Here is a 25255-nt window from a genome sequence, read left to right as displayed (position 1 = left end):
TTGTTATCGGTCATCTGAAGGTTTTGCCATTGCTTCATCAGACCCCAAAGTGTTTGCTTTTCTGTGTTTGTGTGTGTGTGTGTGTGTATGTGGGTGCGTGCGCATGTGTGTGTGTGTGTGTGTGTGTGTGTATGTGGGTGCGTGCATGTGTGTGTGTGTGTGTGTGTGTGTGTGTGTGTGTATGTGGGTGCGTGTACATGTGTCTGTGTGTGTGTGTCTGTGTGTGTGTGTGTGTGGTGTGTGTGTGTGTGTGTGTGTGTGTGTGTGTGTGTGTGTGTGTGTGTATGTTTATATTATTGTATATCATATCTTATTACTTATAATACCATACCATTTCCTCAGTATGATTCACACAATTGCACATTCCAGGCAGTAGTTAAAGTACAATACAGCCCACCCTGAACAGAGATTACTTCAGTGTTGCATTTGTGTCATGTTGTTCTCTAAGTATGATTTCCCTAGCATAGATTTCCTTAACAGTTAGAGCAAATATCATCATAGAACTCACTGAATGCTCCCAAACAACAAATTGCGGTAACTACATGCACAATAGATTACATTAGATTGAACAAATCACCTGGAAGATAATTTACACATAATATGGTGTGTTGAGATTTCCAATTAGAACGCTTTAAAACTCTTTCATCGTTGACAACTAAGCACTGTCATTTGGCAGTGTTGTTTTAGAGCTTACTTTAATATGAAATCACCTAAATTCATCACAATCAATTATTTATCAATGCAGAAAGCCAAAGCCCATTAAAAGCACAGTCAGTGTTTCCCATACATTGACTTATTTGTGGCGGCCCACCACAATATCAACATTGACCACCACACAATGATTTTCCTGGTTGTACTAAATTGTGCTTAAATCTGGTTAGAATCATAACCGCGCTGCACTAATTTGTTAAAAACTGTTGCATTCAAGTTAATTCTGCAAACCTACCACCACAAATAGAATTAAATTCTGTGGGAAACACTGAGCACGTCAATCATTTGTCTTAGTGTTAAATGAAATCTGTCTACACACATAGTATGGGTGAATGTATGGGAACCATGTCATATATTACATATCCATTCATATTACTCTTTCTATCATTCATGTATTCCTGGATAACAGTGCTTTTGCTTTCTAATGCAGTGTCTTTCTCCCTCTTCTCTAGACAGCTGTGATGGCCCATTGTTGTCCACGTTGCCCCTGGGCTCTTTTGAGAGCTCTTCACATGCATTTGACAGTCAAGCTCCACACTTTGCCAAACTCAATAGAAGAGACGGTGAGTAGCCCCCCGACTGTGCCCCGGTAGAGCACACCATGCTTTTAGAATCAGTGGTGTGTTCTGACATTTTTGTCAGTAATGGTTTGTAATAAGACTCAGCATCATGTTTACTTCCTGGGTAAGTTGAAACCGTAGCCAGAGCACATGAATCATCATAGCACAATAGCTCTCTCAGGTACAAAGACCCTGACAGCATACTCTTCATTCATGAGATGTAATTGCTACTTTACAGCACTGTCAATATGGCACTGCAGATTATTTCTCATTCGATCTGTGGTTAAGATTTAAGTTAAGATAACGTTAGAGTATGTTTAATGAAGCTCACAGTTAAAGCTTGTGTCTGGACTTTTAAAGTGGTGTTATTGGTCTAGCTTTATTGGTCTCTTGATGTTGAATGCATAGAAACCACATGAAGCAGAGCTGTGTTGGATGTCTTCCAATGCTCCAGTTAAGCACACATAGTCTTTTGGCAACTTCTTGAAACATTCTGCTGTATACATCAGTATTGCAATGCCTTAGGAAATAAATCAGTCCACTATGTGCACTAGATAGCTACTGTAGAGTGTGGCCTACTATACATTTTGAATTCCATAATTACAGCATAAAGGGAAAAAAGCAGATTGGATGTTAGCTTCTGAAACTGCATAGTCTGCCATGAAATAGCACTGGATGGATATTTTGTAGTGAGAATAATGCTATTCTACCAATAATGCCCAAACACACGATTTACATACATGTATATGTATAAGGGGTATGTGTAAGCCCAAGAAAACAACATGAATCATGTCATGAGCACGTATGTCTCATTTTTCAGATCATTTTTTATGTCATGGGCACGTATGCCTTATTTTTATAATTCAGCTGGGGATCACTCAGGATCTGGCACAGCTCCACAGTCACATATTGCAAATTACAACCGTGCGCTTAACTGTAGTCGTGGAACGAAATAGCCAAAGACCGAATGGGTAAAGCTCCCCTGATTGAGGACCTGTCTCTCTTACGACTTCCATCGCTTAAACGTTCACTTCATCCCGGTGTGATTTCCAGCCTCGGTTGGGTGCGGCCTACGCAGCAGGCGGTAACAAAAGGTAACAAACGGAACAATCCCGTTCCCCGAGGATGTGGCTCCGTAAACGGCGCTTCCTCCCCTGGCCGCGGCACGCTGCATTGATATTCCGCGCCAGCGTGCCTCCCATGGCGGCGTGTCCCAGCCCACAGTGGTTAAGTAATGAACCCTTCTGCCAGAGCTGATCTGTTTCCTCTCAGCTCCGCGTGCGGATGAGCATCGGGGGCTGTAAAAAAAAACACATCATTCATGGAGCGCACGTTGGCGTCTCCCCCCACTGGTCTCCTGCTGCTGTCCACCCCTCTGCCCGACAACCCACCCCCCCCTTACCACCTCTCAGGAGGACTGGCTGACGTGTTAAGTGAGGTCAAGGCGACTCAATTGCAATGCTTGCTGTGTTACAGGCACCAATGTTTCTCAATGTGATGTGATACAAGGGAGTTTCTCTGTAATTCTGCGTGTGTGTGTGTGTGTGTGTGTGTGTGTGTGTGTGTGTGTCTGTGTGTGAGTGTGCATGTGTGTGTGTGAACCGTCTCTAAAGTGATTATATGTAAATATCTCTGCTCGTGTAAGGAATACATTTAGTCCCCCCCCCCCATCCCCAGACATCTGATGCGAGAGAGGGTTTTTGCTATCTGTATGCCATAACATCATTTTATTGAATAAAGCATTTTGCGGAGAGATACATTTCTGTGTGGCCAAATTTGCCCTCAGAGATAAAACAAGAAGGTTGTTGTCATGGAGAGACTATTACTTTATTCAGCTCATTTAATGGCTGCCTGTTTGAGAGTCCCCTTCCGTGACTCACAGTCGTAGAAGTGCTCCTGATTGCATAGTTTTAGCTCACAATGGCTCATTTTCTCTCCCAATGAAAACGGAAACGTCCCATGAGGATGTTATATCCTTATATGGGCGTGTGCCTTTCCGACACGTATTTGACAGTTCTGATCACGTTACTATGAAGTGAGTGAATGCACTCATCAAGCACATACATATCTCTCTCCCCCTGGAGAATTCTCTCGTACGCGTCCTTCCCTAATGGTCTTTCATTGGTGCTTGCAGGAGGAGGCGGGTGGAGTCCCAAGTTGACGGACAGGTACCCGTGGCTGCAGGTGGACCTCCGGGACCGGATGGAGGTGACGGCGCTGGCCACGCAGGGACGCCATGGCAGCTCGGACTGGGTCAGCGGCTACATGCTCCTGTTCAGCGACACAGGCCGCGTCTGGAAGCAGTACAGGCAGGAGGACAGTGTAGGGGTGAGTTCACCTGAGATAAACATGGTGCTCTTGCTCCATGTTTACACTGTCTCCACTGTGTTTGTTTGCTATGCATTGTCAGTATATTGGTAGTGTGACTGTATTACATATGTTACAATGTTGCTGTACTGTAAACCTCTGATTGCTAATTTGTTCCAATGTGTCACTTAATTTCAACTTCACAATGCGTTTGGTGAATGGATATACAGTACAAGAGGTAATACAGCCAAGAACTGTAACTACTTTGCAGTAGGTGTGCAGTGCAAATATTCGAAAAATAATTGACGTTCTACAAAGCAAATTACAAGTTTCCAATAACATGCTCGAGTTGATAATGATATTCAAGTAATATCCAGGTGTACTGTAAGGATGGCACGTTCAAAGAAATGCACTCTGCCTGCTGGTTGAACAAGGTTTGCTTCACCATGTCCCTCTCCAATGAGCTTCGACAGTATGGCCTATTTGAGCAGCGATGTTTGTTTCATCTGTTACACTGTCCTGAAGCACCCCACGTACCTCTGCTCCAGCTCATTATGATCCAGGAGAGTTTGTCTTGTGGCTCTCGTTGCCTCATATTGCTGATGGCAGTTGTTGTATTATTATCGCTTTGTAAATGTGGCGATAAGGCTTGCAGTTTGAAGTGTGCCCGCCGGGACCAAAAAAATCTCACATGGTACTCACGTCAGAGGTTATTTTAAGATCACACCCAAGGCGATCCTTGGCCTAAACATAGCATGTGCACAACACCCTCTTAAATATGGCCAAAATCATTAACCAGGTCATCTAGCCCAAATGAATGCTTTGAATAATTAAGGTTATGATAATTATGACTGCAGTCATTTTGAACGAATGCAGGTTTCCAGCAAGCAGGCATCCATACAATGTTATTAACATACTATTACCACCCTTCAGCAAATGCATTTGGAGTCAAAATAGGGTCCAAGGGGTTGTGCTTCCAGGGATGTTGGGCCCACAGCTGCCAAGAACCGGTTTCAGAGCGCAGCCTCACAGGGAGACTACACCGGGCAAGTAACTAAAGCGTTCCATTCGTGTAGGGTCTGCTGCAACAATTAGCTTCCACTATAATCGATGGAACTGGATACCACCGCATACATTAAAAAGAAATTAGAGCAGTTTTTTAAAACATTTTTTTCCCCACTATGCGAACGGCGCGCATCAGTTGCAGACCCAGTGTAGCCCGGGTGCAGTCTACACCAGCCTGGGCTCCAGAGGGAAGACCATGACATGGCTGAACAAGACATATGAGTCCTCCATCAAACCCCGAGCGCGTCTGCATCTGGGCTCTCTCATCTCCCCCCGCCGCTTGATAAGAGTTGTTTTTTAAGCTCCACTTTCATGCTTCTTCTGAGCCACAAGCCATGAGGGACCACAGATACCAGTGAAGCAAAAAATGTACTTTTCTTCCCTTCTTTTTCCCTCTCTTCCTCCTCTTCTTCTTCTTCTTCTTCTTCTTCTTCTTGGTAGCCTCCCACCTCTCTTTAAATATTCATACTGATGGGTGCATTCTTACTGGCATTCGCTGACTGACATGCCTACACTCATATCCATTCACATATTTCCCCCCTGAACTTACCCAGACTGCCGGAAATACAAATACATATAGAATAAAGTCTGTGGTTTGCTGAGCTTCAGTATTATTAGAGGTATCAGCAAGGGCTTGGCTGACTGAAGAAAAAAAAAAAAACTTCTTTCAACTGTGCTTGACCTTGCAATCATTCAGATTACAGACTTGGACAAATACCACCACCCTCTCATGGAAACTGCTGAGATCAGAAAACCCAAGTGCATCGAATAGTCATCGCTTGCCTTCTTAAAATACAAAGGATTTTATATTCACTGTTGTTATTGCGGCCGTGGTATCTGTTCTTCCTGTAGATGCTGTGTCACTGCCAAGGCTGAAAACACTGGGGGAGAAGACAAGACACTGATGTATGATTTCCTCTATAGTCCCATCTGAATAACACAAAATATACCATTTTAGCAAGCTCAACATTCAGGAACAAAAAGGTACAATTGGGTCAGTTGAAATTGACAGTTGTTTCTAGGACACAGGTCATCTTCTCAACTAGCTCAGGAATCAGATGAATTTGTGCCATGGCTTCAAAATGCCAAGAGCTTTTGCGTGATCAGCATTGGGAGGATTTGTTTTTTGTACTGCACCTCTATTTTCATATTTTCCGTGGAATTGGCCTTTTTCCTCTGTGCTCAATCAAAAGTCCACAGCCCTGCAGGGGTATGGGAAAGTTTCATGAGTAGAAGAAGAGAGAGTGAGAGCTAGGGCTCATTGAAATGCTCACAGTGATATTGTTTGGATCTCAGGGAACCATGAAAGCCTATGTACGTCTGCACAGGAAATGCTGCATAAAAATTAAGGAGAGCGAGAGAAAAAAATAAACTTTGTAAAACTTTACATCCCCACCCCTCACCCACTAGCAGTTACTGCAACCATTTTCACTCAGTGTGTTCTCATAATGTGTTTGTCTCGTCTCTACTTCATCATTTTCTCTCCTAAACCACCATTTTGTGGTAATATTGGTTTGGACAAAATGGACGCCTGGGCGGAAAGTGTTTGTCCAAACCCCCTCGCAGCTCTTCTGTTTCTGCACCCTGGGCCACTGGCTGCTCCTTGCACTGCTTCTGTCTGTCATTATCTCCCATTGACCACAAAGCCTCTAAATCAGCTGGTGCGCTCCCTCATTTTGCCTGTCTTCCATTACACGGGGGCTTGAGCAGCCCGCAGGTAATCGATAGGAGGGCCATTCCCTTTGTTAGATGGGGTTGGCTTAAAGCACGGTCTGCTGCTCCATTTGGCCCCACCCTTGTCTAATTGATGTTGAGTATGTGACTCATTTGACCATAACAGTGGGAACACGAGGAATTGTAATTGGCCATGGTTATGCAGCAGATACAATCCTTTTCTCCCTGGCAGAGGAGAGTAGCTCCTCAATTTGATGAAGGGGGCGCCTTGGACCTTACATTTGGAGATGATGTGAGATTCCCTATGGCTTATTGAGTGGTTGAAAAGGGAAAAAATTAGGCCTGTGGTGTTTTGTGAAATGGTGGCTTCTAATAAAGTAATGATGATTTCACCCTGTCCCCATTTTTGATAAACATACTTACACAGTGTCTTGTTGGTTTTCCATTTTATGGTGTATTCTATTTGACAATATAGCAATTTAATAATCATATGTAATATAACCATTTCAACTTTTAAGCATTTACAGGTAGGTCTACAAATGACAAGTGAACATATGACTTGAAGAAGTTGTGTCTACCCATTCTCAATTCACATTACAATTCAATTGTAACACTTGTATTCTGTCAAAGTATTGTAGTCACAGCTTCATTTTGCTTGGATGTAAAGGCACCCCCCTTTGAAAATAACCCTATGGTGTTTTTTCCCAATATAACCTGCACAGACTTATTACATGGATGGCCAACCTGCTTGTCCTGTGTAAGCAGCATTTTGATGACATCCTGACATATTGGCATATTATAAGTAATGGCATAGTGTTAGTGAAATCAATATCCCTTTTGTTAAAACTTATATTGATGTCTGGTTGGAGCCTGTCATAAATCTTTTTTCTTTTTCTTTTTTCTGTGCACTGACCCCAGGAAAGGGGCATTTGATATTATGGGATATTATGTGGGTTATTATTGGTGAAATCATAAAACAGGGCTTAATATACATCGGTAAGATCACACTGATCTGCATTATCTACTGTATATGCTTGTTGACATCTTATCATGTATTGTATTATTTCACAACCGATAAATGTTTGATTCCTTTATGTTGCAATCAGTTAACTCCTTGTGATTGTGACTGTGCTTGTGATTGAATCATGCCGTTCAGTTGTGAGCAGTGCAAATTGCGGTAGGGGACAGAGAAAGGTGCGCGTAAAATAGGGAGTAAATACTAAGGTCCTTTTGTTATACCCCCTATTTGTGATATGAACATGACTGTCATTTTCAAGCCTTGCACTGAGCAATACTTGATATGTACCATCTGAATGAGTAGGCCCAAAGGCATACAATTTTACCATGTCCAGCTATTTCAACTATGCAGGTTCAATTTCATATAATTTGGGGAAGAGATATTCCTGATGTCCCCACTGAACAAAAAATGAGCAGAGAGAGGGAGATCCACGTAGTTATGTTTTACATCAGTTGTGACAAGCCTTGGAGGGTTTCTGAGTAGTGCAATGATGTGACTACTTAAGTATTGCTTGGCAGGCTAACATCTGTGTTGTAAGGAATTGATATGGATAATGCAATGTATTACCAACACTTACTTGAGAGCCATATCTATGTGTAATGCTGAGGGAATCTGTATCAGCAGTCTGGCTGGTAAGATTGACCTCAAGGACGTCACCGAAGATCATGGTTGTTAGTTTGTCAAAAGCACTTTTGGAAGCAGTTCACCTAAACTCATTATCCATAAAGCATTATGGGCATGTGAAGGATTACGAAATATTCATAATAAATCATGTGTATCAAATATTCGGGTCATGTCAGGGGTAAATTCCTGATACGGAACAGTGAATTTTTTGAGGGCATGGTGGTGTAGTGGATGCATCACTGCCTGTCAATCAATCAGCCTGGGTTCGATTCCTCAACCTGCCCTTGCGAGTCCATGTTCATTTGGATAAAAGTGTCAACTAAATACCACCAAAGTCACTTTTCAAGTAAGTTTGTAAACATGACTATACGCATAAAGCGTTATAATGATGAATGTGGTATAAACCTTGCTTATTGTTATGAAAGGTAGTTTTCAGTCACATGTGGCTCTATAAATAGCATTTGGTGAATTAATGGCAAAGGTGTCATTGGGGCCATTATGGAGAAGGGAAAGAGTCTTTAATGATATGCTGATACGTTAAAGTGATACTTTAAAGTTTAAAGGCATATTCAGTAACATGTTATAAGTGCACTCATTACTATGTATAATTATGAGGCATCATGAATACTTAATGAATGTGTTAATGCTTTATGGATACTGGGTTTCAACTAAGTATTACCACACTTTCTCATAAATAATGATGAAAAGTGCAGTTCTTGCCTGTTCATTTGCTGGCTCTGTTCTCTGAATTGTTCTGTGATAAAGGCATCCCCGTCTTCAGTTCTTCTTGTGAAGTGCTTCTACACACTTAAAGCATGTCTAAGTCATGTTTTTGTTTTGTTTTGGCTGTCCGCTAGGACACCCATACCATCAGTTACAGAGCAATTTGATAGCAGATAGTCAAAAGACACCTCATCACTGACATGATTGCACATGGGATAGTGGCAGCATGGAGCTCCACCCTTAAGCGGTAGTGGCTCATCTACTGTAGGTGTGATTGAGCTGCTTCACTTCGCTCCCTCGGTCATCAGATCGTGGGCCTTCATATCAGTCAGGCCCTTCCGGCCAGTTAATGCAACTGATAACCCTGCTATTTTTCAGTGCTCTCTTGCACACAATTCTCCCATTATATTAGTAAATAAATGATCTCGTCTATATCAGCGAATGCGTACATTTGGGATCTTGGTTTACTATGGTCAAGTTTAGGAGGTTGGCATGTGTTAGACACAAGCACCAAAACGTGTCTTAACTGATCATTTTAGAAAGGATTACACATTGATGCATGATGTATGTTTTGAGGATTGTGTCTTGTAAGGACCAAAACAACATGTCTGTTTTGTGGGTTAATGAAAAAGCATTGTGGGCTGTTTTACCCAAACATGCAAAAGCAAAGCAGATTAAATGCGGACTTGTATGTATATATAGCATCTTTTATGAGGTTTACTACTGTAAGCCTTAAAGACATTTGGGATTGGTGATTTACTGTGTAAATAAGACATCAATCTAAGTTGTAATACTCAGCTAACTTCGATTCATTCAATATAGTTAGAATAAATTAAGTCATATGTTGCTTACTGATCTGTTGTTTTTGTCTGAACATTTAGACATGTCAGCGGTAAAGACAAGTGAGACAAATGTATCCAGCAATGCAATTTTGGAGCATCCAGGGCAAAGCTTTGTTCACATTCTCTTGTTTTGTTTCCACACTCCTTTTTTTATCACTACATTTCACTGCATTTTGGTTGCAGACTGTAATACAGTTATAGTGTTTTTTTTCTGAAATCAAAGAAAACCCTGAATAATCTATATGCATTTTTTATTCGATATTCAGTAATTATTAGTATTACTTTTCATTGTTGGTACGCCTACTTCACTGTAGTGTACAGGCATTGTATGAGGTTATCTAACTAGGCCTCACATCTGAATTCATGTATGCATTCAGCCATGAGTTCACTTTTTCATTAGCTTTACTTGCATTTGATCAATATATCATAACTATGTCTCATCAAGAAGTCACCTAAAAAGATTCTGCAGTAGACCAAATTAGGCCAAGTTATCAAGACATACATTAATGTTGAATCACAGGTACCTTAGATTACCATTAGCCTGATATTAGCAGCATGATTTATGGCTCTATCAAGTCCTGTTTGTGTCATATTTGTTTTATGTGCTGAGAAACATTTTTTTCTAAAATTCTCTCTGATAAGACTGGGATAAACATGACAAAAACATATCATGGCAGATGGCATGTCTTGTTATACGTTGTCATAACAGACCTCTTCCAGTGGTGTAAAACTGTCATTTGACAGTTATTGGTAATTGCATCAAACACATCAAACGTTTGGTGCCTTTACACAGGCTTCTGCATTTTGACCCTGTCAAGTCATTAGATATTGACTGTGAAGCTGAATGATGACAGGATCTTGGCATCTGCAGTGACACATTCCTGACAAAGTTATTATAGCCTTATTTTAGGAGAATTCAAGCAAAGTGTAAGCCTGTAGTCTTTGTAGAACACGGATGAAATCAACAGAATGTGCAATTCATTATTTGGGATCTTAGTAAATTAGAACCTTAAACTGGCGTAACTAAGTCCCTCAGTTGATTATTCTATTCACAGTCTACAGAGCACTGCAGGATTCTCCTCAGCTCTCTGCTTTAGCCTGCTGTGCTGAGTTTATACAGCACAAGGCACTGCCTCAGTTTTTACATTTGTTTGCTTCAAGACACCTAAAGCCACTCTTTCAGCATATGTCATAAATAAATGGCAAAAGAAGCTGATAGCAGTAAAAGAGAGTATTTGACAGTGGCGCTACGCTGTTTTTCTGCTCTCTCTAGAGCTTGTGTTGAAAAGCAGAAGTGAGTATAAGGTTGGGCAGGCTCCAGGCTCTCTTTTTGTTGAGCCGCAGTCTCCAAGTCACGAACAATAAAACGACAATGTTCCATGATGAACTCGTCACCTGTCATGTCTCTGTTCCCCTTTCAGATGTGGCTCCTGTTGTCTGCTTCATTGAACACTGGTAAATAATACATAGTCTCTGATGGTTGCCAGCATGCGAGAGCTCGGCATCTGAGGTACTGAGGGGGTGGGTGGAGGGAAGGGGGGACGGATGGATGAGGGATTGGAACGTTAGCAAAGCACTAAGGGAGAGCTCCCCAGAGCGGCCCCACAAACCCGGTCACCGTGACACCGAGGTGCACTCTATTTTTGACACCTACTCAAGTCTCACAGGCTCTTGGGAATAAGCACAATGTACGTCTTTAAAGGTGGAGAGGAAACTCAGTATTCTCATTGGAACAAATTAAAACGGGGCGGTTTAAACTACACTACAGCCAATTTGCAATATTTACTGCTTGTTTCCATGTCAGGCGAGGGATCACAGGGAAACCTTTGGGCACTATTGTGGGGAATATATGGAAATATCTAGAACAAAGGGAGTTTATGCATTCTCATCATCTTAAACATCTCTTAAGGAAAATAAGTTTAGGTCCTAATTAGGTACAGCATATCAAAAAATATCAGCATTCATTTCTTTAACTTTAACTAATCCACATTCTGTATCAGAATACAGTTCTGCCTTTGAGCCAGGAATGTCCCTCTCACTTTAAATATTAAGGACAGAGACAGCTTGCGTGTGCCCTGAATGCTAGATTGTTTGCTTCAGTCTGGGCTTAGCTGTGAAGAATTCACCCTGTCGGGTCCTCCTCTCCTATGTCCTTGCACGGTCGGTTGGGCGGGGCGGGGTGTGCGGCGCACGTGTGCTCACTCAGGGTGGACCATGCATACGCTGATGATATGCTGATGAAACAGCCCACGGGGGAGCGACGTAAAACACGGATCTAAGGAGAGAGGCAGAGGAGGAGAGGAGGAGAGGAGGAGAGAAGGAAAGACAGAGAGAGTGAGGGAAAGAGAGGGGGGGCAGAAGGAAAGAGACAGAGTGAGAGAGAGAAAGGGGAGAGAGAAGGAAGGAGACAGAGGAAGACAGAGAAAGAGAGAGAGAGAGAGGGGACAGAGGGAGAAAGAGAGAGAAGAACCAGGGAAGCAGGCCTAATGAACACGCCTGCCACCGTTCATCAGTCGATACAGGAATAGAAATAATGAAGTCGCAGAGGGGTAGCGGAGATGTTTATGTGGACACTGTCTAACCTGAGCCCTCAGCTCCAGTGGGAGGTCTTAGGCCCCCTCAGGGTCCACAGCCTTTCTTTTTTTATGCAACAAACTGCGTAATTGGGAGGATGTATCACTGCTGCCTTCATGCCTCCACCCCCCTATCTGCCACGGAAAAAAAACAAGAGTCATTGTGGGACAGGATGTTGTTTTCTTTTGGGAATTCAAAATAGACCCTGTTGCGAGGGATGCTCTCACATGACGCGATGTGACGAGCTCTATTATCGATTGAGGCAAGAAATAAGAATAAGAATGAGCCCATGAGGAGGCTTTGGGAGGGCCCATGTGAACAGCGCACTGCCATGAGGAGGCTTTGGGAGGGCCCATGTGAACAGCGCACTGCCATGAGGAGGCTTTGGGAGGGCCCATGTGAACAGCGCACTGCCATGAGGAGGCTTTGGGAGGGCCCATGTGAACAGCGCACTGCCATGAGGAGGCTTTGGGAGGGCCCGTGTGAACAGCGCACTGCCATGCTCCTCTTAATTACACTAGGCACAATCAGGTGCTGCTCTGCGTCAACACAATGTATGCAGCATTAAGGAAACAAGAGATCTATTCAGATCGCCTGAAATCTGTGCACAATGCCCAGAAGCACTGAGGGGCTCACATGCAGACTTCACAATGTGGGCTACACGATTTGGGGGCAGTATTTAATTCTGATTTTTGACAGATATTCTGACTGTGATTTCATTTGCATTCAACATAATTTTTGACAGTCAAGCCTCAGTTCAATACTCCAAAATTTCATTTCAAGTTCACATCTGATTGGTGATACCAAGAGCATAAGAAGCACAGCACTCCTGTTAAGTGAGGTTTGCTGTTGGTCACACAAGGAGAATGACATGAATACAAAAATCATAGATGTGACAAGGTTAACCATTGGGACAGTTGTGAGCCGGACAATTAATTGCAGTCTGTGCGAATTACTGCATGTAGGGCTGCACGATTAATTAGCTAGCGAGCTAATGAGTTCAAATTGTAATTTTGATTAAAATCGATTAATTGTGAAGCCCTACATGCAGTATTCAGTTTCACATTGTCATTAGTCTTGGCTATATGTGTTTTGTATTATATTATAAATGTTTTTAAATATTTATGTGTATGTTTTGACCAATACTTATATGTATACCCGAATAAGTTTGGTATCCGACAAAAATGTTAAAAATTCTTTTTAGAAGTAAAACATATAAAAACGATATTGATCTTCTACAATATAGTTAAATGTTAATAACAATAACATAATGTGCCATGCAATAAAACAAAACAAACCTGCCCAGAAATAACCTCATCCTTTGCTGATCCGATGAATATTTAACAGCACGTAATGGTTTAATAAAAAAAGGACTTCAACTATAGATAAAAATTTGAACAGACTTGCTGAATTTAAAACCATATATTGGTACTGACTGAAGGTTACCAACTCAAGCTCTGTGCTCTTCAGCCTGCGAGCATCTCCGCTCTTGAGACGCGTGATTACTTTTTGCCTGGCTTACATCAACATTGCGGATTATGTTCCAGACCAGCGCCCCAGTGTAATCAATAGAAGTCATTTCACAGGGCTTGCAAGCCTCTCTCCCACCATTTTTCTGAACATCAAAACATTACAGGCTGAAAATTGCAAATAACAGCATGGCACATACAAATCATGGTGTTCGCCAGTTGCTTGGTGGCTTACAAAATCAAAACAATTACATGTTTTGTTTACATTGTGTAGCCGGACCCCTGTGAAGACACTGTATATCTATTAGTTGTGCTTTACTTTTTTAAGGGGTCCAGTTAAACATTTATGTTAGTTGTGTTTTACCTCTGGACTCATCAACCACATTAACAGTTTTATCATTGTCATAACATTGAGAAACAGTACATGCTTAACAGCACACAGCAGTACCAAGCACTATACTACCTGCTCTGTAAAACCAGTTTGTGAGGTAAAATGTGTTCCAGAATGATCAGCAATCTAGAGAGGGAGTGAATCAGCCCAGCTTTCCCCTCTCCCAGTTTTAGCAGTGAGTAAACCAAGACAGATGGAAGAGAGGGAGGGTGTGAAAGCAGCATTGTTTTGCTTAAAGGTTGTATCAGCGATTTCAGGCCCAAAAAAGGCCCAAACATAAATGATCACATTCATCTAATCTTTCCTAACGATCCGCTAGCTGCCTGCCCCATAAGCAGGCAATCTCTGTAAGCAGCCTAGACTTCAAGATCTGTAGCCTACACAAAAACAATTGCTACCAACAAGGGTTGGCAACCCCTCAAAAGCAAAATAAAGTGTTTCCACCAATAACCGACGAGATGCGTGTTTAGGAGATTTTTAATTGCATGGGAGGGAGTAGCGAGCTAGCTCTCTGTTTTGTTTGAACATCAACAGAAGTGACGTATCGCTGCTATCGCTGATACAACCTTTAAAAGTCACTGCTAACAGGAGGGCGCTGTGGCGCAGCAGGCTACAGCGCCCGTACCATGTACGGGTCCGAGTGCCCACAGGGACCCAGGTTTGAATCCAACCTGCGGTCATTTCCCGATTCCCACCCATCTCTCTCTCCCACTTACTTCCTGTCACTCTTCACTGTCCTGTCCAAATAAAGGCAAACACCTAGCAACAGCACCCCACGCGATGGCTTTCTCATATCTGCCAGGGCCCACTTCTGTTTGTTTGGGGGGGAAAAGTGTCCATTTCTGTCTCCACAGCGCTCTGCGTGAGCAAGTCCGTCTGACTCACTGCTCAGGCCATGTGTTGTTGCGATTATTTGCTCCCAAATGCCACTCACATAACCCTCTGTTGAATGAGTCATTAGTTAATTGCAGTTACATTTTTTATTAGGAGAAGCTCAGAGAGACGCTCTGACATTTTAACGCTGGCAAAGCCACCGTTATTTCCCCCCTGAACTCTGCCTCGGTGCTTTGTGGATGCATGCATAAATAATCAGCACCCTTAATTCACTGTTCCTGTCAATCCCTATCAGTCCAACATAACTGTGCTGTGTTAAAGGATGTGTGTATAACAGCATGTTGTCAGCAGCAGCAGCGGTTGAGTCTGTTTGCAGTGTACATTTACATGCGGAAGCAAAATGCCTGAGGGACTAAGAACCGACCTAATGGCTCAAAGTCGTTCTTGCCGTTTCCTCAGGGTCATTCTGCTCTAACATGTTTTGTATGTTTCTCCTCTCTCTTTTTTGCTTCCTGTGTCCCCCAGAGGTTTGTGGGTAATGTGGATGCGGACGGCGTGGTCCAGCACAAGCTCCCCCACCCCATCAGGACCCGCTTCCTCCGCTTCGTTCCTCTAGAGTGGAACTCCAGTGGCTGGGTGGGGCTCCGTGCCGAGGTCTACGGCTGCACCTACAGTGAGTGCCTTGCCTGTGTGTGTGAGTGTGTGTGTGTGTGTGTGTGTGTGTGTGTGTGAGTGGGAGAAGAGGGGAAAAGCACTTTCCAGAAAGGTCAAGCCTGATGGTGCAGCAGAGGCTTTGTGCAAAGACAGAAAATGCCACAAATGGCAGCAGGTTTATTCTCCAGGATGCAACTTTGAGCCTTGTAAAGGAGAGAAAAAAAACTTACTCAGAAGTGCTGTTTGGGAGTCCTTGGTTTGCTTGTGCTGGTGCAGAATCAGACAGGATATGCTCTTCTCCAAATCGAGATCTAATAACGGTGTAATATTGCATCAGTCCACCAGCAATGTGCTAATGCATAACAATGCAGAAGAAAAGGGCAAAGTAAATTGTTTCCGTCGGCCTTTTAATTCATAACTGCTTATGGTTGGTCTCTGTGCCCTGAGAAAGACGTGACACTAATGATTTCTGTGGTGATATAGACCAGGTGCTCTCTCTCTCTCTAATCATTTATGATTAAAGCAACTGCTGACCGTACGCAATTTCTCTAATAGAGAGGAATGATGGCATTACGGCGACTACAGGAGTCAGCCCTTTGTCAAGCTAATGCTAAATAAATAAACGCTAGTCGCTAATGACGCCTTTGCAAGCATACCAAAGCACGACTAAATGGATCAGCCTGAGATGTAGCGCACTGTAAAAGACATTATAATTATCCCTTAGCGAGCACTTTCATAATGCCCAACAGTTCCACAGCATGATCCTGTATTAATGTTGGATGAATGTGTGCTCTTCTAATAAATGCTGCATGAGGAGCACCTCAGCGTTCATTCTCCCTGTGCTTAGGGTGGGGAATTAGGAGCGAAATGCACACCGCTACCTGATATAGCAGCGAATAAAAGAAACCATTATGAATCTGTCCCCTCAAGAAGGCAATAAGAAGACATAAGAAGTGTCCCTGATGCAATAAACTGTGACCCTTTCTGCCTCTCTGCTGTACACCTATGTATGGGTCAAGTGAAAATGGAGTTTACTTGTCATTCTTAAATGTTGTATTCAAGATACAGACCATAAATAGTTTAGTTAGGTAGATTGCATTTATAAAATACTGTATATTCTAGCTCCAGTGGTGAGAGGCTATTCTAAGTGCTCTCGAAAAGCTTCGACCTCACAGAATTACAGGAGGTTTGCACATTCTTGAATCCTGATGAATTATTTCAAAAGGATCCAATGCTACATATAAAATGTGATTCAAATGGAGGGGAAATTGCCCAAAAATGACTTAAGCAATATCTCAACAGAAAATAGAGGACAGCTTGAAACCTTGATGGTGCAAAACATGAAAATAGGAGTATAGATTCTGTTGCTAGACTGCATCTCTATGTACAACTTTGAGAGCAGTCATCCTTGGGTTGCTCATTGATGATGTGTTGGTCTTTTTCTGTTTGCATTTAGGTCTGATGTCAGTGTGTGTGTGTGTGTGTGTGTGTGTGTGTGTGTGTGTACAGTATTTGTGTTTGTGCGTATGTTTGTGTCAGAGATGACAGGCCCTTAACACATTATATAAATATCCAAGAGAACTCTTGGCACAGTCATGCCTTTGATTTGCTGTAAATGTAAGCAGTGTTTGAACAACTTTCACAAACATGTCAGTTTTCTCCCCTCTCCTCTCAAAGCTGACTGAGTTTCTGCAAATCCTCCTCTCGCCAAGTATTGGAATAGCAGGTGCATGTAGGAGATTGCATTATTTATGCAGACAGCCCCTACCTTACACGGGAAGAATCCCATCAAAAATATTATGTATTCAGGCTTTTTTAAATGTCTCTCAACAGTTCAGGTTTGGGTTAGCCAGAAACTGAACGGAGACTCCCATGTTGGGTAAGCCAGTGGTACGGCACAGTGATAAAAATGACCTTAGCATCACACAGCAGCGAGTTAATGCAGGAACATCTAGGGCAGGCTCTTATTCACAGTTACATTACAGTAATGGAGAATGTGATGAGGGGATATTAGGAGAACTGCTGCACAGCTTACAGATTTGCATTGCATTGGGATGCACTTACAAGAGATCAGCGTCTAGAAGGTTGAGGGAGGGCTCTGAGCGTCTTTTTCTCTGCTCTCTGCAGAGTCCTATGTGGCAGACTTTGACGGCAGAAGTTCCCTGCTCTACCGGTTCAACCAGAAGTCCATGAGCACGGCCAAAGACGTCATCTCGCTGCGCTTCAAGAGCCGCCAGGCGGAGGGCGTGCTGCTCCACGGGGAGGGCCAGCGGGGCGACCACATCAGCCTGGAGCTGCACCGTGGGAGGCTGGCCCTGCACCTCAACCTGGGTGAGACAGAGCTGGACCAGGCTCCCCTAGACCAGAGTCACCCCTGCTGGAGATCAGCTCTGGAAGTCAGTGGGGTCAAGGCCAAGGGGTGTTTAGCTCCTGCTAAGCACACAAGTTTGTGGTGAATTTAATTTGTATCTGAAACCACTGGATGCACACAGGTGCTGTGGGTAAATCCACTATACATCTTTTTTTTTAGAACTGACACAACCACTAGTGCAACTAGTGCAGTGTTTTTATGGTACACTCTCAAAAGGATGTGTTGGAAATAACACATTGATGTGTTTAAGTAAGGACAACACAATGTGTTATTTCCAACACATCCTTTTTGAGAGTATATGCTTATGTCTGCTACCCCCATAAAGAGAAAGATTCAATAGCAGGTGTTTAATTAAATGCAGTTGTTCATTTTAATAAGGTGTAAAGGCGTAAAGTATGGCCATACCTGTACAACACATTGTGAATGTGTGGATTTGAAGTACTGGCAAGCACTGGCAAAAGGAAATGCAATGGAAGTCATACCTCAGACAGGCTCTGTTAAAACTTTAGACTATCTGTATATATTTACATTCATTATCATGCCAGCTGGGCACATTTGAAAGGCTTATATTTATGTACTGTTTTCTTATGCTTTTTTAGTTTATGGAGCGCCACACAGTAGCTTCAAACGCTTATTTTCCTGTCAAGGCAAATGAATGGCCTCACCTGCTGACGATGCAAAACCATGGGTTTGAGGGATGGCACTATGACCCGGGCTGTTAACTGCACTTGCACTGTTGTTATGAAGTCACAGTGTCATGCAGAGTGTAAAAGCAGCATGTAATATTTCATCACACGCCTGCAGACACTGACCCTTAAAAATGAACCTATTCCCATGACAGGCTCCCCATAAATGACTCCTCTCCTCAACTCTCACCCTACAGAAATTTGGTTAAACTCTGCTATCATTTTTTGTCATATGAACAGAATTATCATACCTGATATAGCATAGTGTATTAGTGTATAGGACATTATAGTATTGAGTATATATGTAAGGGATAATGGACGTCACGCCGTTCGACTATACAAAGTTAATACCGGTACACGTTCTAGATGGTAAAACGGTCCGACGCCAAGCGGAGGTGTGCAATTAACATACACATTCTAAATTACACAGGCCATGGGGAATTCAACCAAGCAGTGGGGAATACATAAATACATTAACATGTTGTATTGAATGTGTGTATATACAGTATGTACTACATGGTTATATTTGTGTGTCTCTTCCCTGTGGTCCTTGCATCCGTGTGGCCCCTCCAGATGACACTAGGGTGAGGACCAGCGGACCGCGTGAGGCGGTCACTCTTGGCAGCCTGCTGGATGACCAGCACTGGCACACGGTTCTCATCGAGCGCTTCAACAGGCAGGTGAACTTCACGCTGGACCGCCACACGCAGCGCTTTCGCACCAGAGGTGACGGGGACACACTGGAGGTCGACTACGAGGTAGAGGTCATCACCTCCACAACCTTACATATGTTTTATTTTATACATATTTTATAAAATAGCTTTTTATTATCTGTTTTTAACTAGACTACTGTATTACTCAACTGAATCTTAGGGATATTTCAACAAATTAGTTTTAATTCATTTAAGTTGCTAAATTACTTTTTATGTATGCCTGTGTGTATGCAATAAATAGTAAGGCATTGACTCCGGTTTTATCCTTAAAGCTGAGCTTCGGAGGAATACCACTCCCTGGAAAACCCGGAACATTCCTGAGGAGAAACTTCCATGGCTGTATGGAGAACCTGTACTATAATGGAGTTAACATAATCGATCTGGCCAAAAGACGCAAGCCACAGATTTACAGTGTGGTAAGGTCTCACTTCATTCCTTTGTGTGTGTGTGTGTGTGTGTGTGTGTGTGTGTGTGTGTGTGTGTGTGTGTGTGTGTGTGTGTGTTTGTATGTGTGCATGAGATGCTCTTACTCACTTACCCATTTGCTGGTCAGGGACAAAGCATTAGCCTGCCACTGTCCAAAAATCTCTGCCAACAAAAAGCAAAACACACCAGCCAGCCAGCCAGCCCAGTTCCGATTACCATATTTCACGTGGCTCTGAATATGTATTCTTCTGTGTTTTAATGAGGAACACTGCCTCCAAGTCAAGGTCAGAGTAGAGATGTATTACAGTGGCGAGACCTCGCTGAGATGTCGATGGCGTGTGTAATTCCAAATGAAGCCTCCTCATTGATGCGAGCCCGGGTGAACATTGGAGTTCAATGCGCTGGCAGCCTGGAGCACCGTGAGGCTCAGTTGTAATGAACTGCGCTATCCAGACTGACTCCGAGGTGACCTGACGCCAGCGCCGCCATAATACCATACCATAATAGCATCCCAGGCCGCGCTGGTTCAGTGCCCGAAGTGGAATGTTAAACTGATAAATTGGTTTGCACCAAAGAGGTGGTCCCAAGGAGATCAACAGCTTTTTTTCTCTCTTTTTTTTCTTTTAATCGCTGCGAGTCACAATTACTCTTAATGGTGTTGACTGTCATTGAGAAGGATTTCTTGTGAATAAAAGGTAGGCTAATCTGTGATTCACATATCCTCCGAGCATAATTGCGACACTGATGTAAGACTGCGAGCTCTCGGTGTGCTTATTTATCTTAGATAAAGGTTCTACGGACAAATTTAGTGGTGTCCTGGGCATTAGCTGTTATGAATTGTTTTCAGGGTATTTCCATGTTCCTCACAACACCCTCTCACAGAAAGTTTGCTGACCTGATGGTGATGCTAAGGATAGTTAGTTCAAATGAACTGAGCGACTATTAAACCAGATTCAAGGAGAAATGACTGAATGACTGGAATGACTAGCCAGTCAAATACAGAGGAGGACAAAGACAAGTAATATCTGAACAGTTTATCCATAGCAGCATGAAACACTGACTACCTCAAAAGTTTATCCATAGCAGCATGAAACACTGACTACCTCAAAAGTTTATCCATAGCAGCATGAAACACTGACTACCTCAAAAGTTTATCCATAGCAGCATGAAACACTGACTACCTCAAAAGTTTATCCATAGCAGCATGAAACACTGACTACCTCAACAGTTTATCCATAGCAGCATGAAACACTGACTACCTCAAAAGTTTATCCATAGCAGCATGAAACACTGACTACCTCAAAAGTTTATCCATAGCAGCATGAAACACTGACTACCTCAAAAGTTTATCCATAGCAGCATGAAACACTGACTACCTCAAAAGTTTATCCATAGCTTATCCATAGCAGCATGAAACACTGACTACCTCAAAAGTTTATCCATAGCAGCATGAAACACTGACTACCTCAAAAGTTTATCCATAGCAGCATGAAACACTGACTACCTCAAAAGTTTATCCATAGCAGCATGAAACACTGACTACCTCAAAAGTTTATCCATAGCAGCATGAAACACTGACTACCTCAAAAGTTTATCCATAGCAGCATGAAACACTGACTACCTCAAAAGTTTATCCATAGTAGCATGAAACACTGACTACCTCAAAAGTTTATCCATAGCAGCATGAAACACTGACTACCTCAACAGTTTATCCATAGCAGCATGAAACACTGACTACCTCAAAATGGGGTAAATCTTTTTTATCCTGATAGCACAGAGTATTAAGAGGGGTTGTTAAAAGCCTGAAATGGAAGGCTTGAATTTAGAAGTGTGTTTTGTTTTGTTTTTCCTATCAGATGTATTTTGTATTTCAGTCTCAGAGGCTGTTTCACAAGGGAGAAGACTGGAACATTGGAGTGCTTTTGTAATGCTATCATATTTAGACAAGAGTGTGAGAGTTTATCTTACCAATAACCTTGAGTGTAGGCATTTGTAATAACCGTGTGCTAAGAGCTGAACCTCTGAGTGTGCGCATGAATACCGTCAGTAATGTACACTAATACTGCTTTATACAACTCAGGGAAGAACACTGCACAGAGCGTGGGTGTAAAATGGAGTCATCACAGGTTAAATCACCCATCAATCACACACACGCCTCTGTTTGTCTTGTGTCTGGGAAGCAAAGCTGCAAAGCTGCAAAGCTGCAAAGCCAACTGTTTCTTGTTGAAAGTGTCAGTGTGTGTCTGTAATGGTGCTCATTTAACCAGTGCCACTGGCTCCTCTTTTGCTGTGAATAGTTTTGGCTCAGGAGTACTGAAGGTTAGCAGTAAGGTGTTCTAAATGATTGATTGATTGATTGAAAATCTTTATTGACATGATGTATTTTGTACAAAGGATGATTCTTATATGAATAAATAAATAAATAAATAAAATGACTTTGTACATTATCAGTCAAAAGGATAAACACAATAAAGCCACAGGGCTTATTTCTATTGTGGTCCTTAAGATGTGTGCATTTGGTGGTGTGTGTCAGTGTTTGCAGGTGTAGGCATATGGTGAAGGCATATGTCTTAAAATGAATGTAATTAAATGGTGGTGAATGTCTGTCAATCCGTGATCAAATCGTATGTTAGACATAGAGTATGGCCTTTAAAGAAGTACAAGTTTAACCCAAGGCTAATTTACCACCAGCTGTGAGAATAGAGCTTCTTTAAATGGTTAGGCTATTCAAAGCTTGTCAAATAGCTAGCATTATTTTGCATATTCTCCAAAAGAGCAAGATCCATAATAGTATCCCTACCCCCATTATTTGACCCTATAGCAATGTCCTTACATCATTATAGCATTTCAGCGTTTGACCCTATAGCCACAGCTGTTACGATGAGGCATTATTTGGGGAACTCGTACTAGAAGCCATAATTCGTGTCACTGTCTTCAGTGGAAGGCAAAATAACTAATTTAGTCTTTATTATGCACTTGCTTCTCCCGTGGGTCAGGGATGGAGTCTGCTGGGGATCGGTCTCGCTGATCCCGTGTTGGTACAATCTTGTGGCCGGAGGATGAATGAGGGGTTGACCCCACACTGAAGTGACCTTTTCCTCCGAGCGGAGCTCTGGTGCACGGGGGCTGCTGCAACCCCCCCACCCTACCCTCCCCCCTTCTGCTCTCACTTGTCTCAGTGGAGCTGTGCGTCTGACATTTTCTACCGGCTCCCCATGAATCTCAATAGTGATTCACTCTTCTCCCACTCACATAGCTCTCTCTCTCTCCTCTATCTCTCTCTATATAGAGATTGTGCGGGAGAAGCAAGTGCAATATATATTTCTCTCTGTCGCTCTGTCGCTCTCTCATTCTCTCATTTGTATGCATGGCCTCTCTCTCTCTCTAGCCCCCCCCTTCACACATCTCCTTCAAAGGCTCACACATACACTAACACTTGTAACCTCTCCATCTTCAAATATGAAATGTGAAAAGAAATCCTCATATTTTTCACAGTCTCACAGGTTCTTTTTTGACTTTGCCCCTCTCTCTTAATTCACACACACACACACACACTGTCAAACACACACACACACACACACACACACACACACACACACACACACACACACACACACACACACACACACACACATGCACTCTGATTCTCTTTCTCTCTCCCTCTCTCTCTCTCTCCATCTGTGTTCATAAATAAATGCATCTGTTTTAGTCTCTGATGATAGCCCAACATTCCATCTATGAATCTCTCTCTCTCTCTCTCTCTCTCTCTCTCTCTCTCTCTCTCTCTCTCTCTCTCTCTCTCTCTGTCTCTCGATGACTCCACAGCTGGGAAAACAATCAATTGATTGTGGGCAGAGTTGTCTGACTGTATGTCCTCCCCCTGTTCTCTCTCCAGGGCAACGTGACCTTCTCCTGTTCGGGGCCCCAGCTGGTGGCCGCCACCTTCCTGAGCTCGGCTAGCAGCTTCCTGTCCCTGCCGGCGCCGCCGCCCACGCCTGAGGGCCTGTCTGTGCGCCTGCAGTTCCGCACATGGAACGCCAACGGCCTGCTGCTGTCTGCCCACCTCGCCCAGGAGCCCCAGCACCTGGTCCTGCAGATCAGCAGCGGCCGGCTCCACCTCACACACCGGACCAGCGCACTCAAGACCTCCGAGGTGTCGGCCGGTAAGGCCAGGCAGGAGGAGAGGGGGGAGCCCTGCAGTGGCAAAAGGTTCCTAAGTATTAGCAGGCCTTTCAGTGTCAGCAGGTTCTGCAGGTTCACTAGGTTCCTTGATGTCACCAGGTTCTCCAGTGGCAAAAGGTTCCTAAATATTAGCAGGCCTTTCAGTGTCAGCAGGTTCTGCAGGTTCACTAGGTTCCTTGATGTCACCAGGTTCTCCAGTGTCTCCAGGTTTCCTAATGTCACCAGTTCTTCTGTGTCAAGGGGTTATTCAGGTTCCTTAATGTCACCAGGTTCCTTAATGTCAGCAGGTTCCTTAATGTCACCAGGTTCCTCAGCTTCAGCAGGTTCCTTAATGTCAGCAGGTTCCTCAGCTTCACCAGGTTCCTTAATGTCACCAGGTTCCTCAGCTTCACCAGGTTCCTTAATGTCAGCAGGTTCCTCAGCTTCACCAGGTTCCTTAATGTCAGCAGGTTTCTCAGCTTCACCAGGTTCCTTAATGTCACCAGGTTCCTCAGCATCACAATATTTAAATGTCTCCTGTTCTTCAGTACATTGTCACTGATTTAGGATATCATATGGTGATGCAGAGTTTACTGTACAGTATGTGAGTATTATGAGTTAGAATGTTATGTGAGATATGGGCTAAGAGGCTTTGCGGTGTGGGGAGGGTGAGTGGAGTCTGACCAAAGCCATCATTTAGAGAGGGCAGGCGGGCAAACAAGCACAGTGTCAGCTCCCGTTGCCTCCTTTCTGTTTACATATGCTCTGGTGGGCACAGGGAAAACAAATACTCATTTGTATAGCTTTGCGTTATCTCTGTGGCCATAAAGCGCACTGTGGATTAGTTTTTTGCCTGCCTTCCTGCTAATCTGCCAGCAGGGTGGACCACGCACACAGTGGGGAGCCTACCTTTACAGGCTTAGTCTGACATCTGTGTGTCCTGACCCAGTGGCTGGACCTGATTTGTAATGTGGGACAACAAGGATGGTGGGAGGGAAAGACAAAAGAAGGCTACTCTTCATCTGTTGACTTTTGCAGCTCACTCTCCTCCCTGTTCTCTCATCTAGCTCACTCTCCTCCCTGTTCTCTCATCTAGCTCACTCTCCTCCCTGCTCTCTCATCTAGCTCACTCTCCTCCCTGCTCTCTCATCTAGCTCACTCTCCTCCCTGCTCTCTCATCTGCTCTCCACCGATCCCCTTTTCTCTTCTCTTCTCTTCTCTTCTCTTCTCTTCTCTTCTCTTCTCTTCTCTCCTCTTCTCTTCTCTTGTCTCTTCTCTTCTCTTCTCTTCTCTTCTCTTCTCTTGTCTCTTTTCTTCTCTTCTCTTCTCTTCTCTCCTTTTCTCTTTTCTTCTCTTCTCTTCTCTTCTCTTCTCTTCTCTTCTCTTCTCTTGTCTCTTCTCTTCTCTCCTTTTTTCTTCTCTTCTCTTCTCTTCTCTTCTCTCCTTTTCTCT

General features: G+C 43.3%; 1 protein-coding gene across 1 annotated transcript in view; it reads left to right on the top strand.

Moving 5' to 3' along the window:
* Positions 1-25255, top strand: part of cntnap5a (contactin associated protein family member 5a) — a 66686-nt gene that overhangs the window by 16576 nt on the left and 24855 nt on the right. Inside the window, exons 2-8 of the mRNA XM_048238944.1 lie at positions 1164-1274; positions 3406-3599; positions 15318-15465; positions 17574-17777; positions 19077-19261; positions 19489-19632; positions 23538-23805. Of these exons, the coding sequence (XP_048094901.1) occupies positions 1164-1274; positions 3406-3599; positions 15318-15465; positions 17574-17777; positions 19077-19261; positions 19489-19632; positions 23538-23805 (1254 nt within the window). The remainder of the gene's footprint in view (positions 1-1163; positions 1275-3405; positions 3600-15317; positions 15466-17573; positions 17778-19076; positions 19262-19488; positions 19633-23537; positions 23806-25255) is intronic.

The sequence above is a fragment of the Alosa alosa genome, chromosome 3 (assembly GCF_017589495.1).
Source record: "Alosa alosa isolate M-15738 ecotype Scorff River chromosome 3, AALO_Geno_1.1, whole genome shotgun sequence".
Classification (NCBI taxonomy): Eukaryota; Metazoa; Chordata; class Actinopteri; order Clupeiformes; family Clupeidae; genus Alosa; species Alosa alosa.
This window is presented reverse-complemented; position numbering and strand designations above follow the sequence as displayed.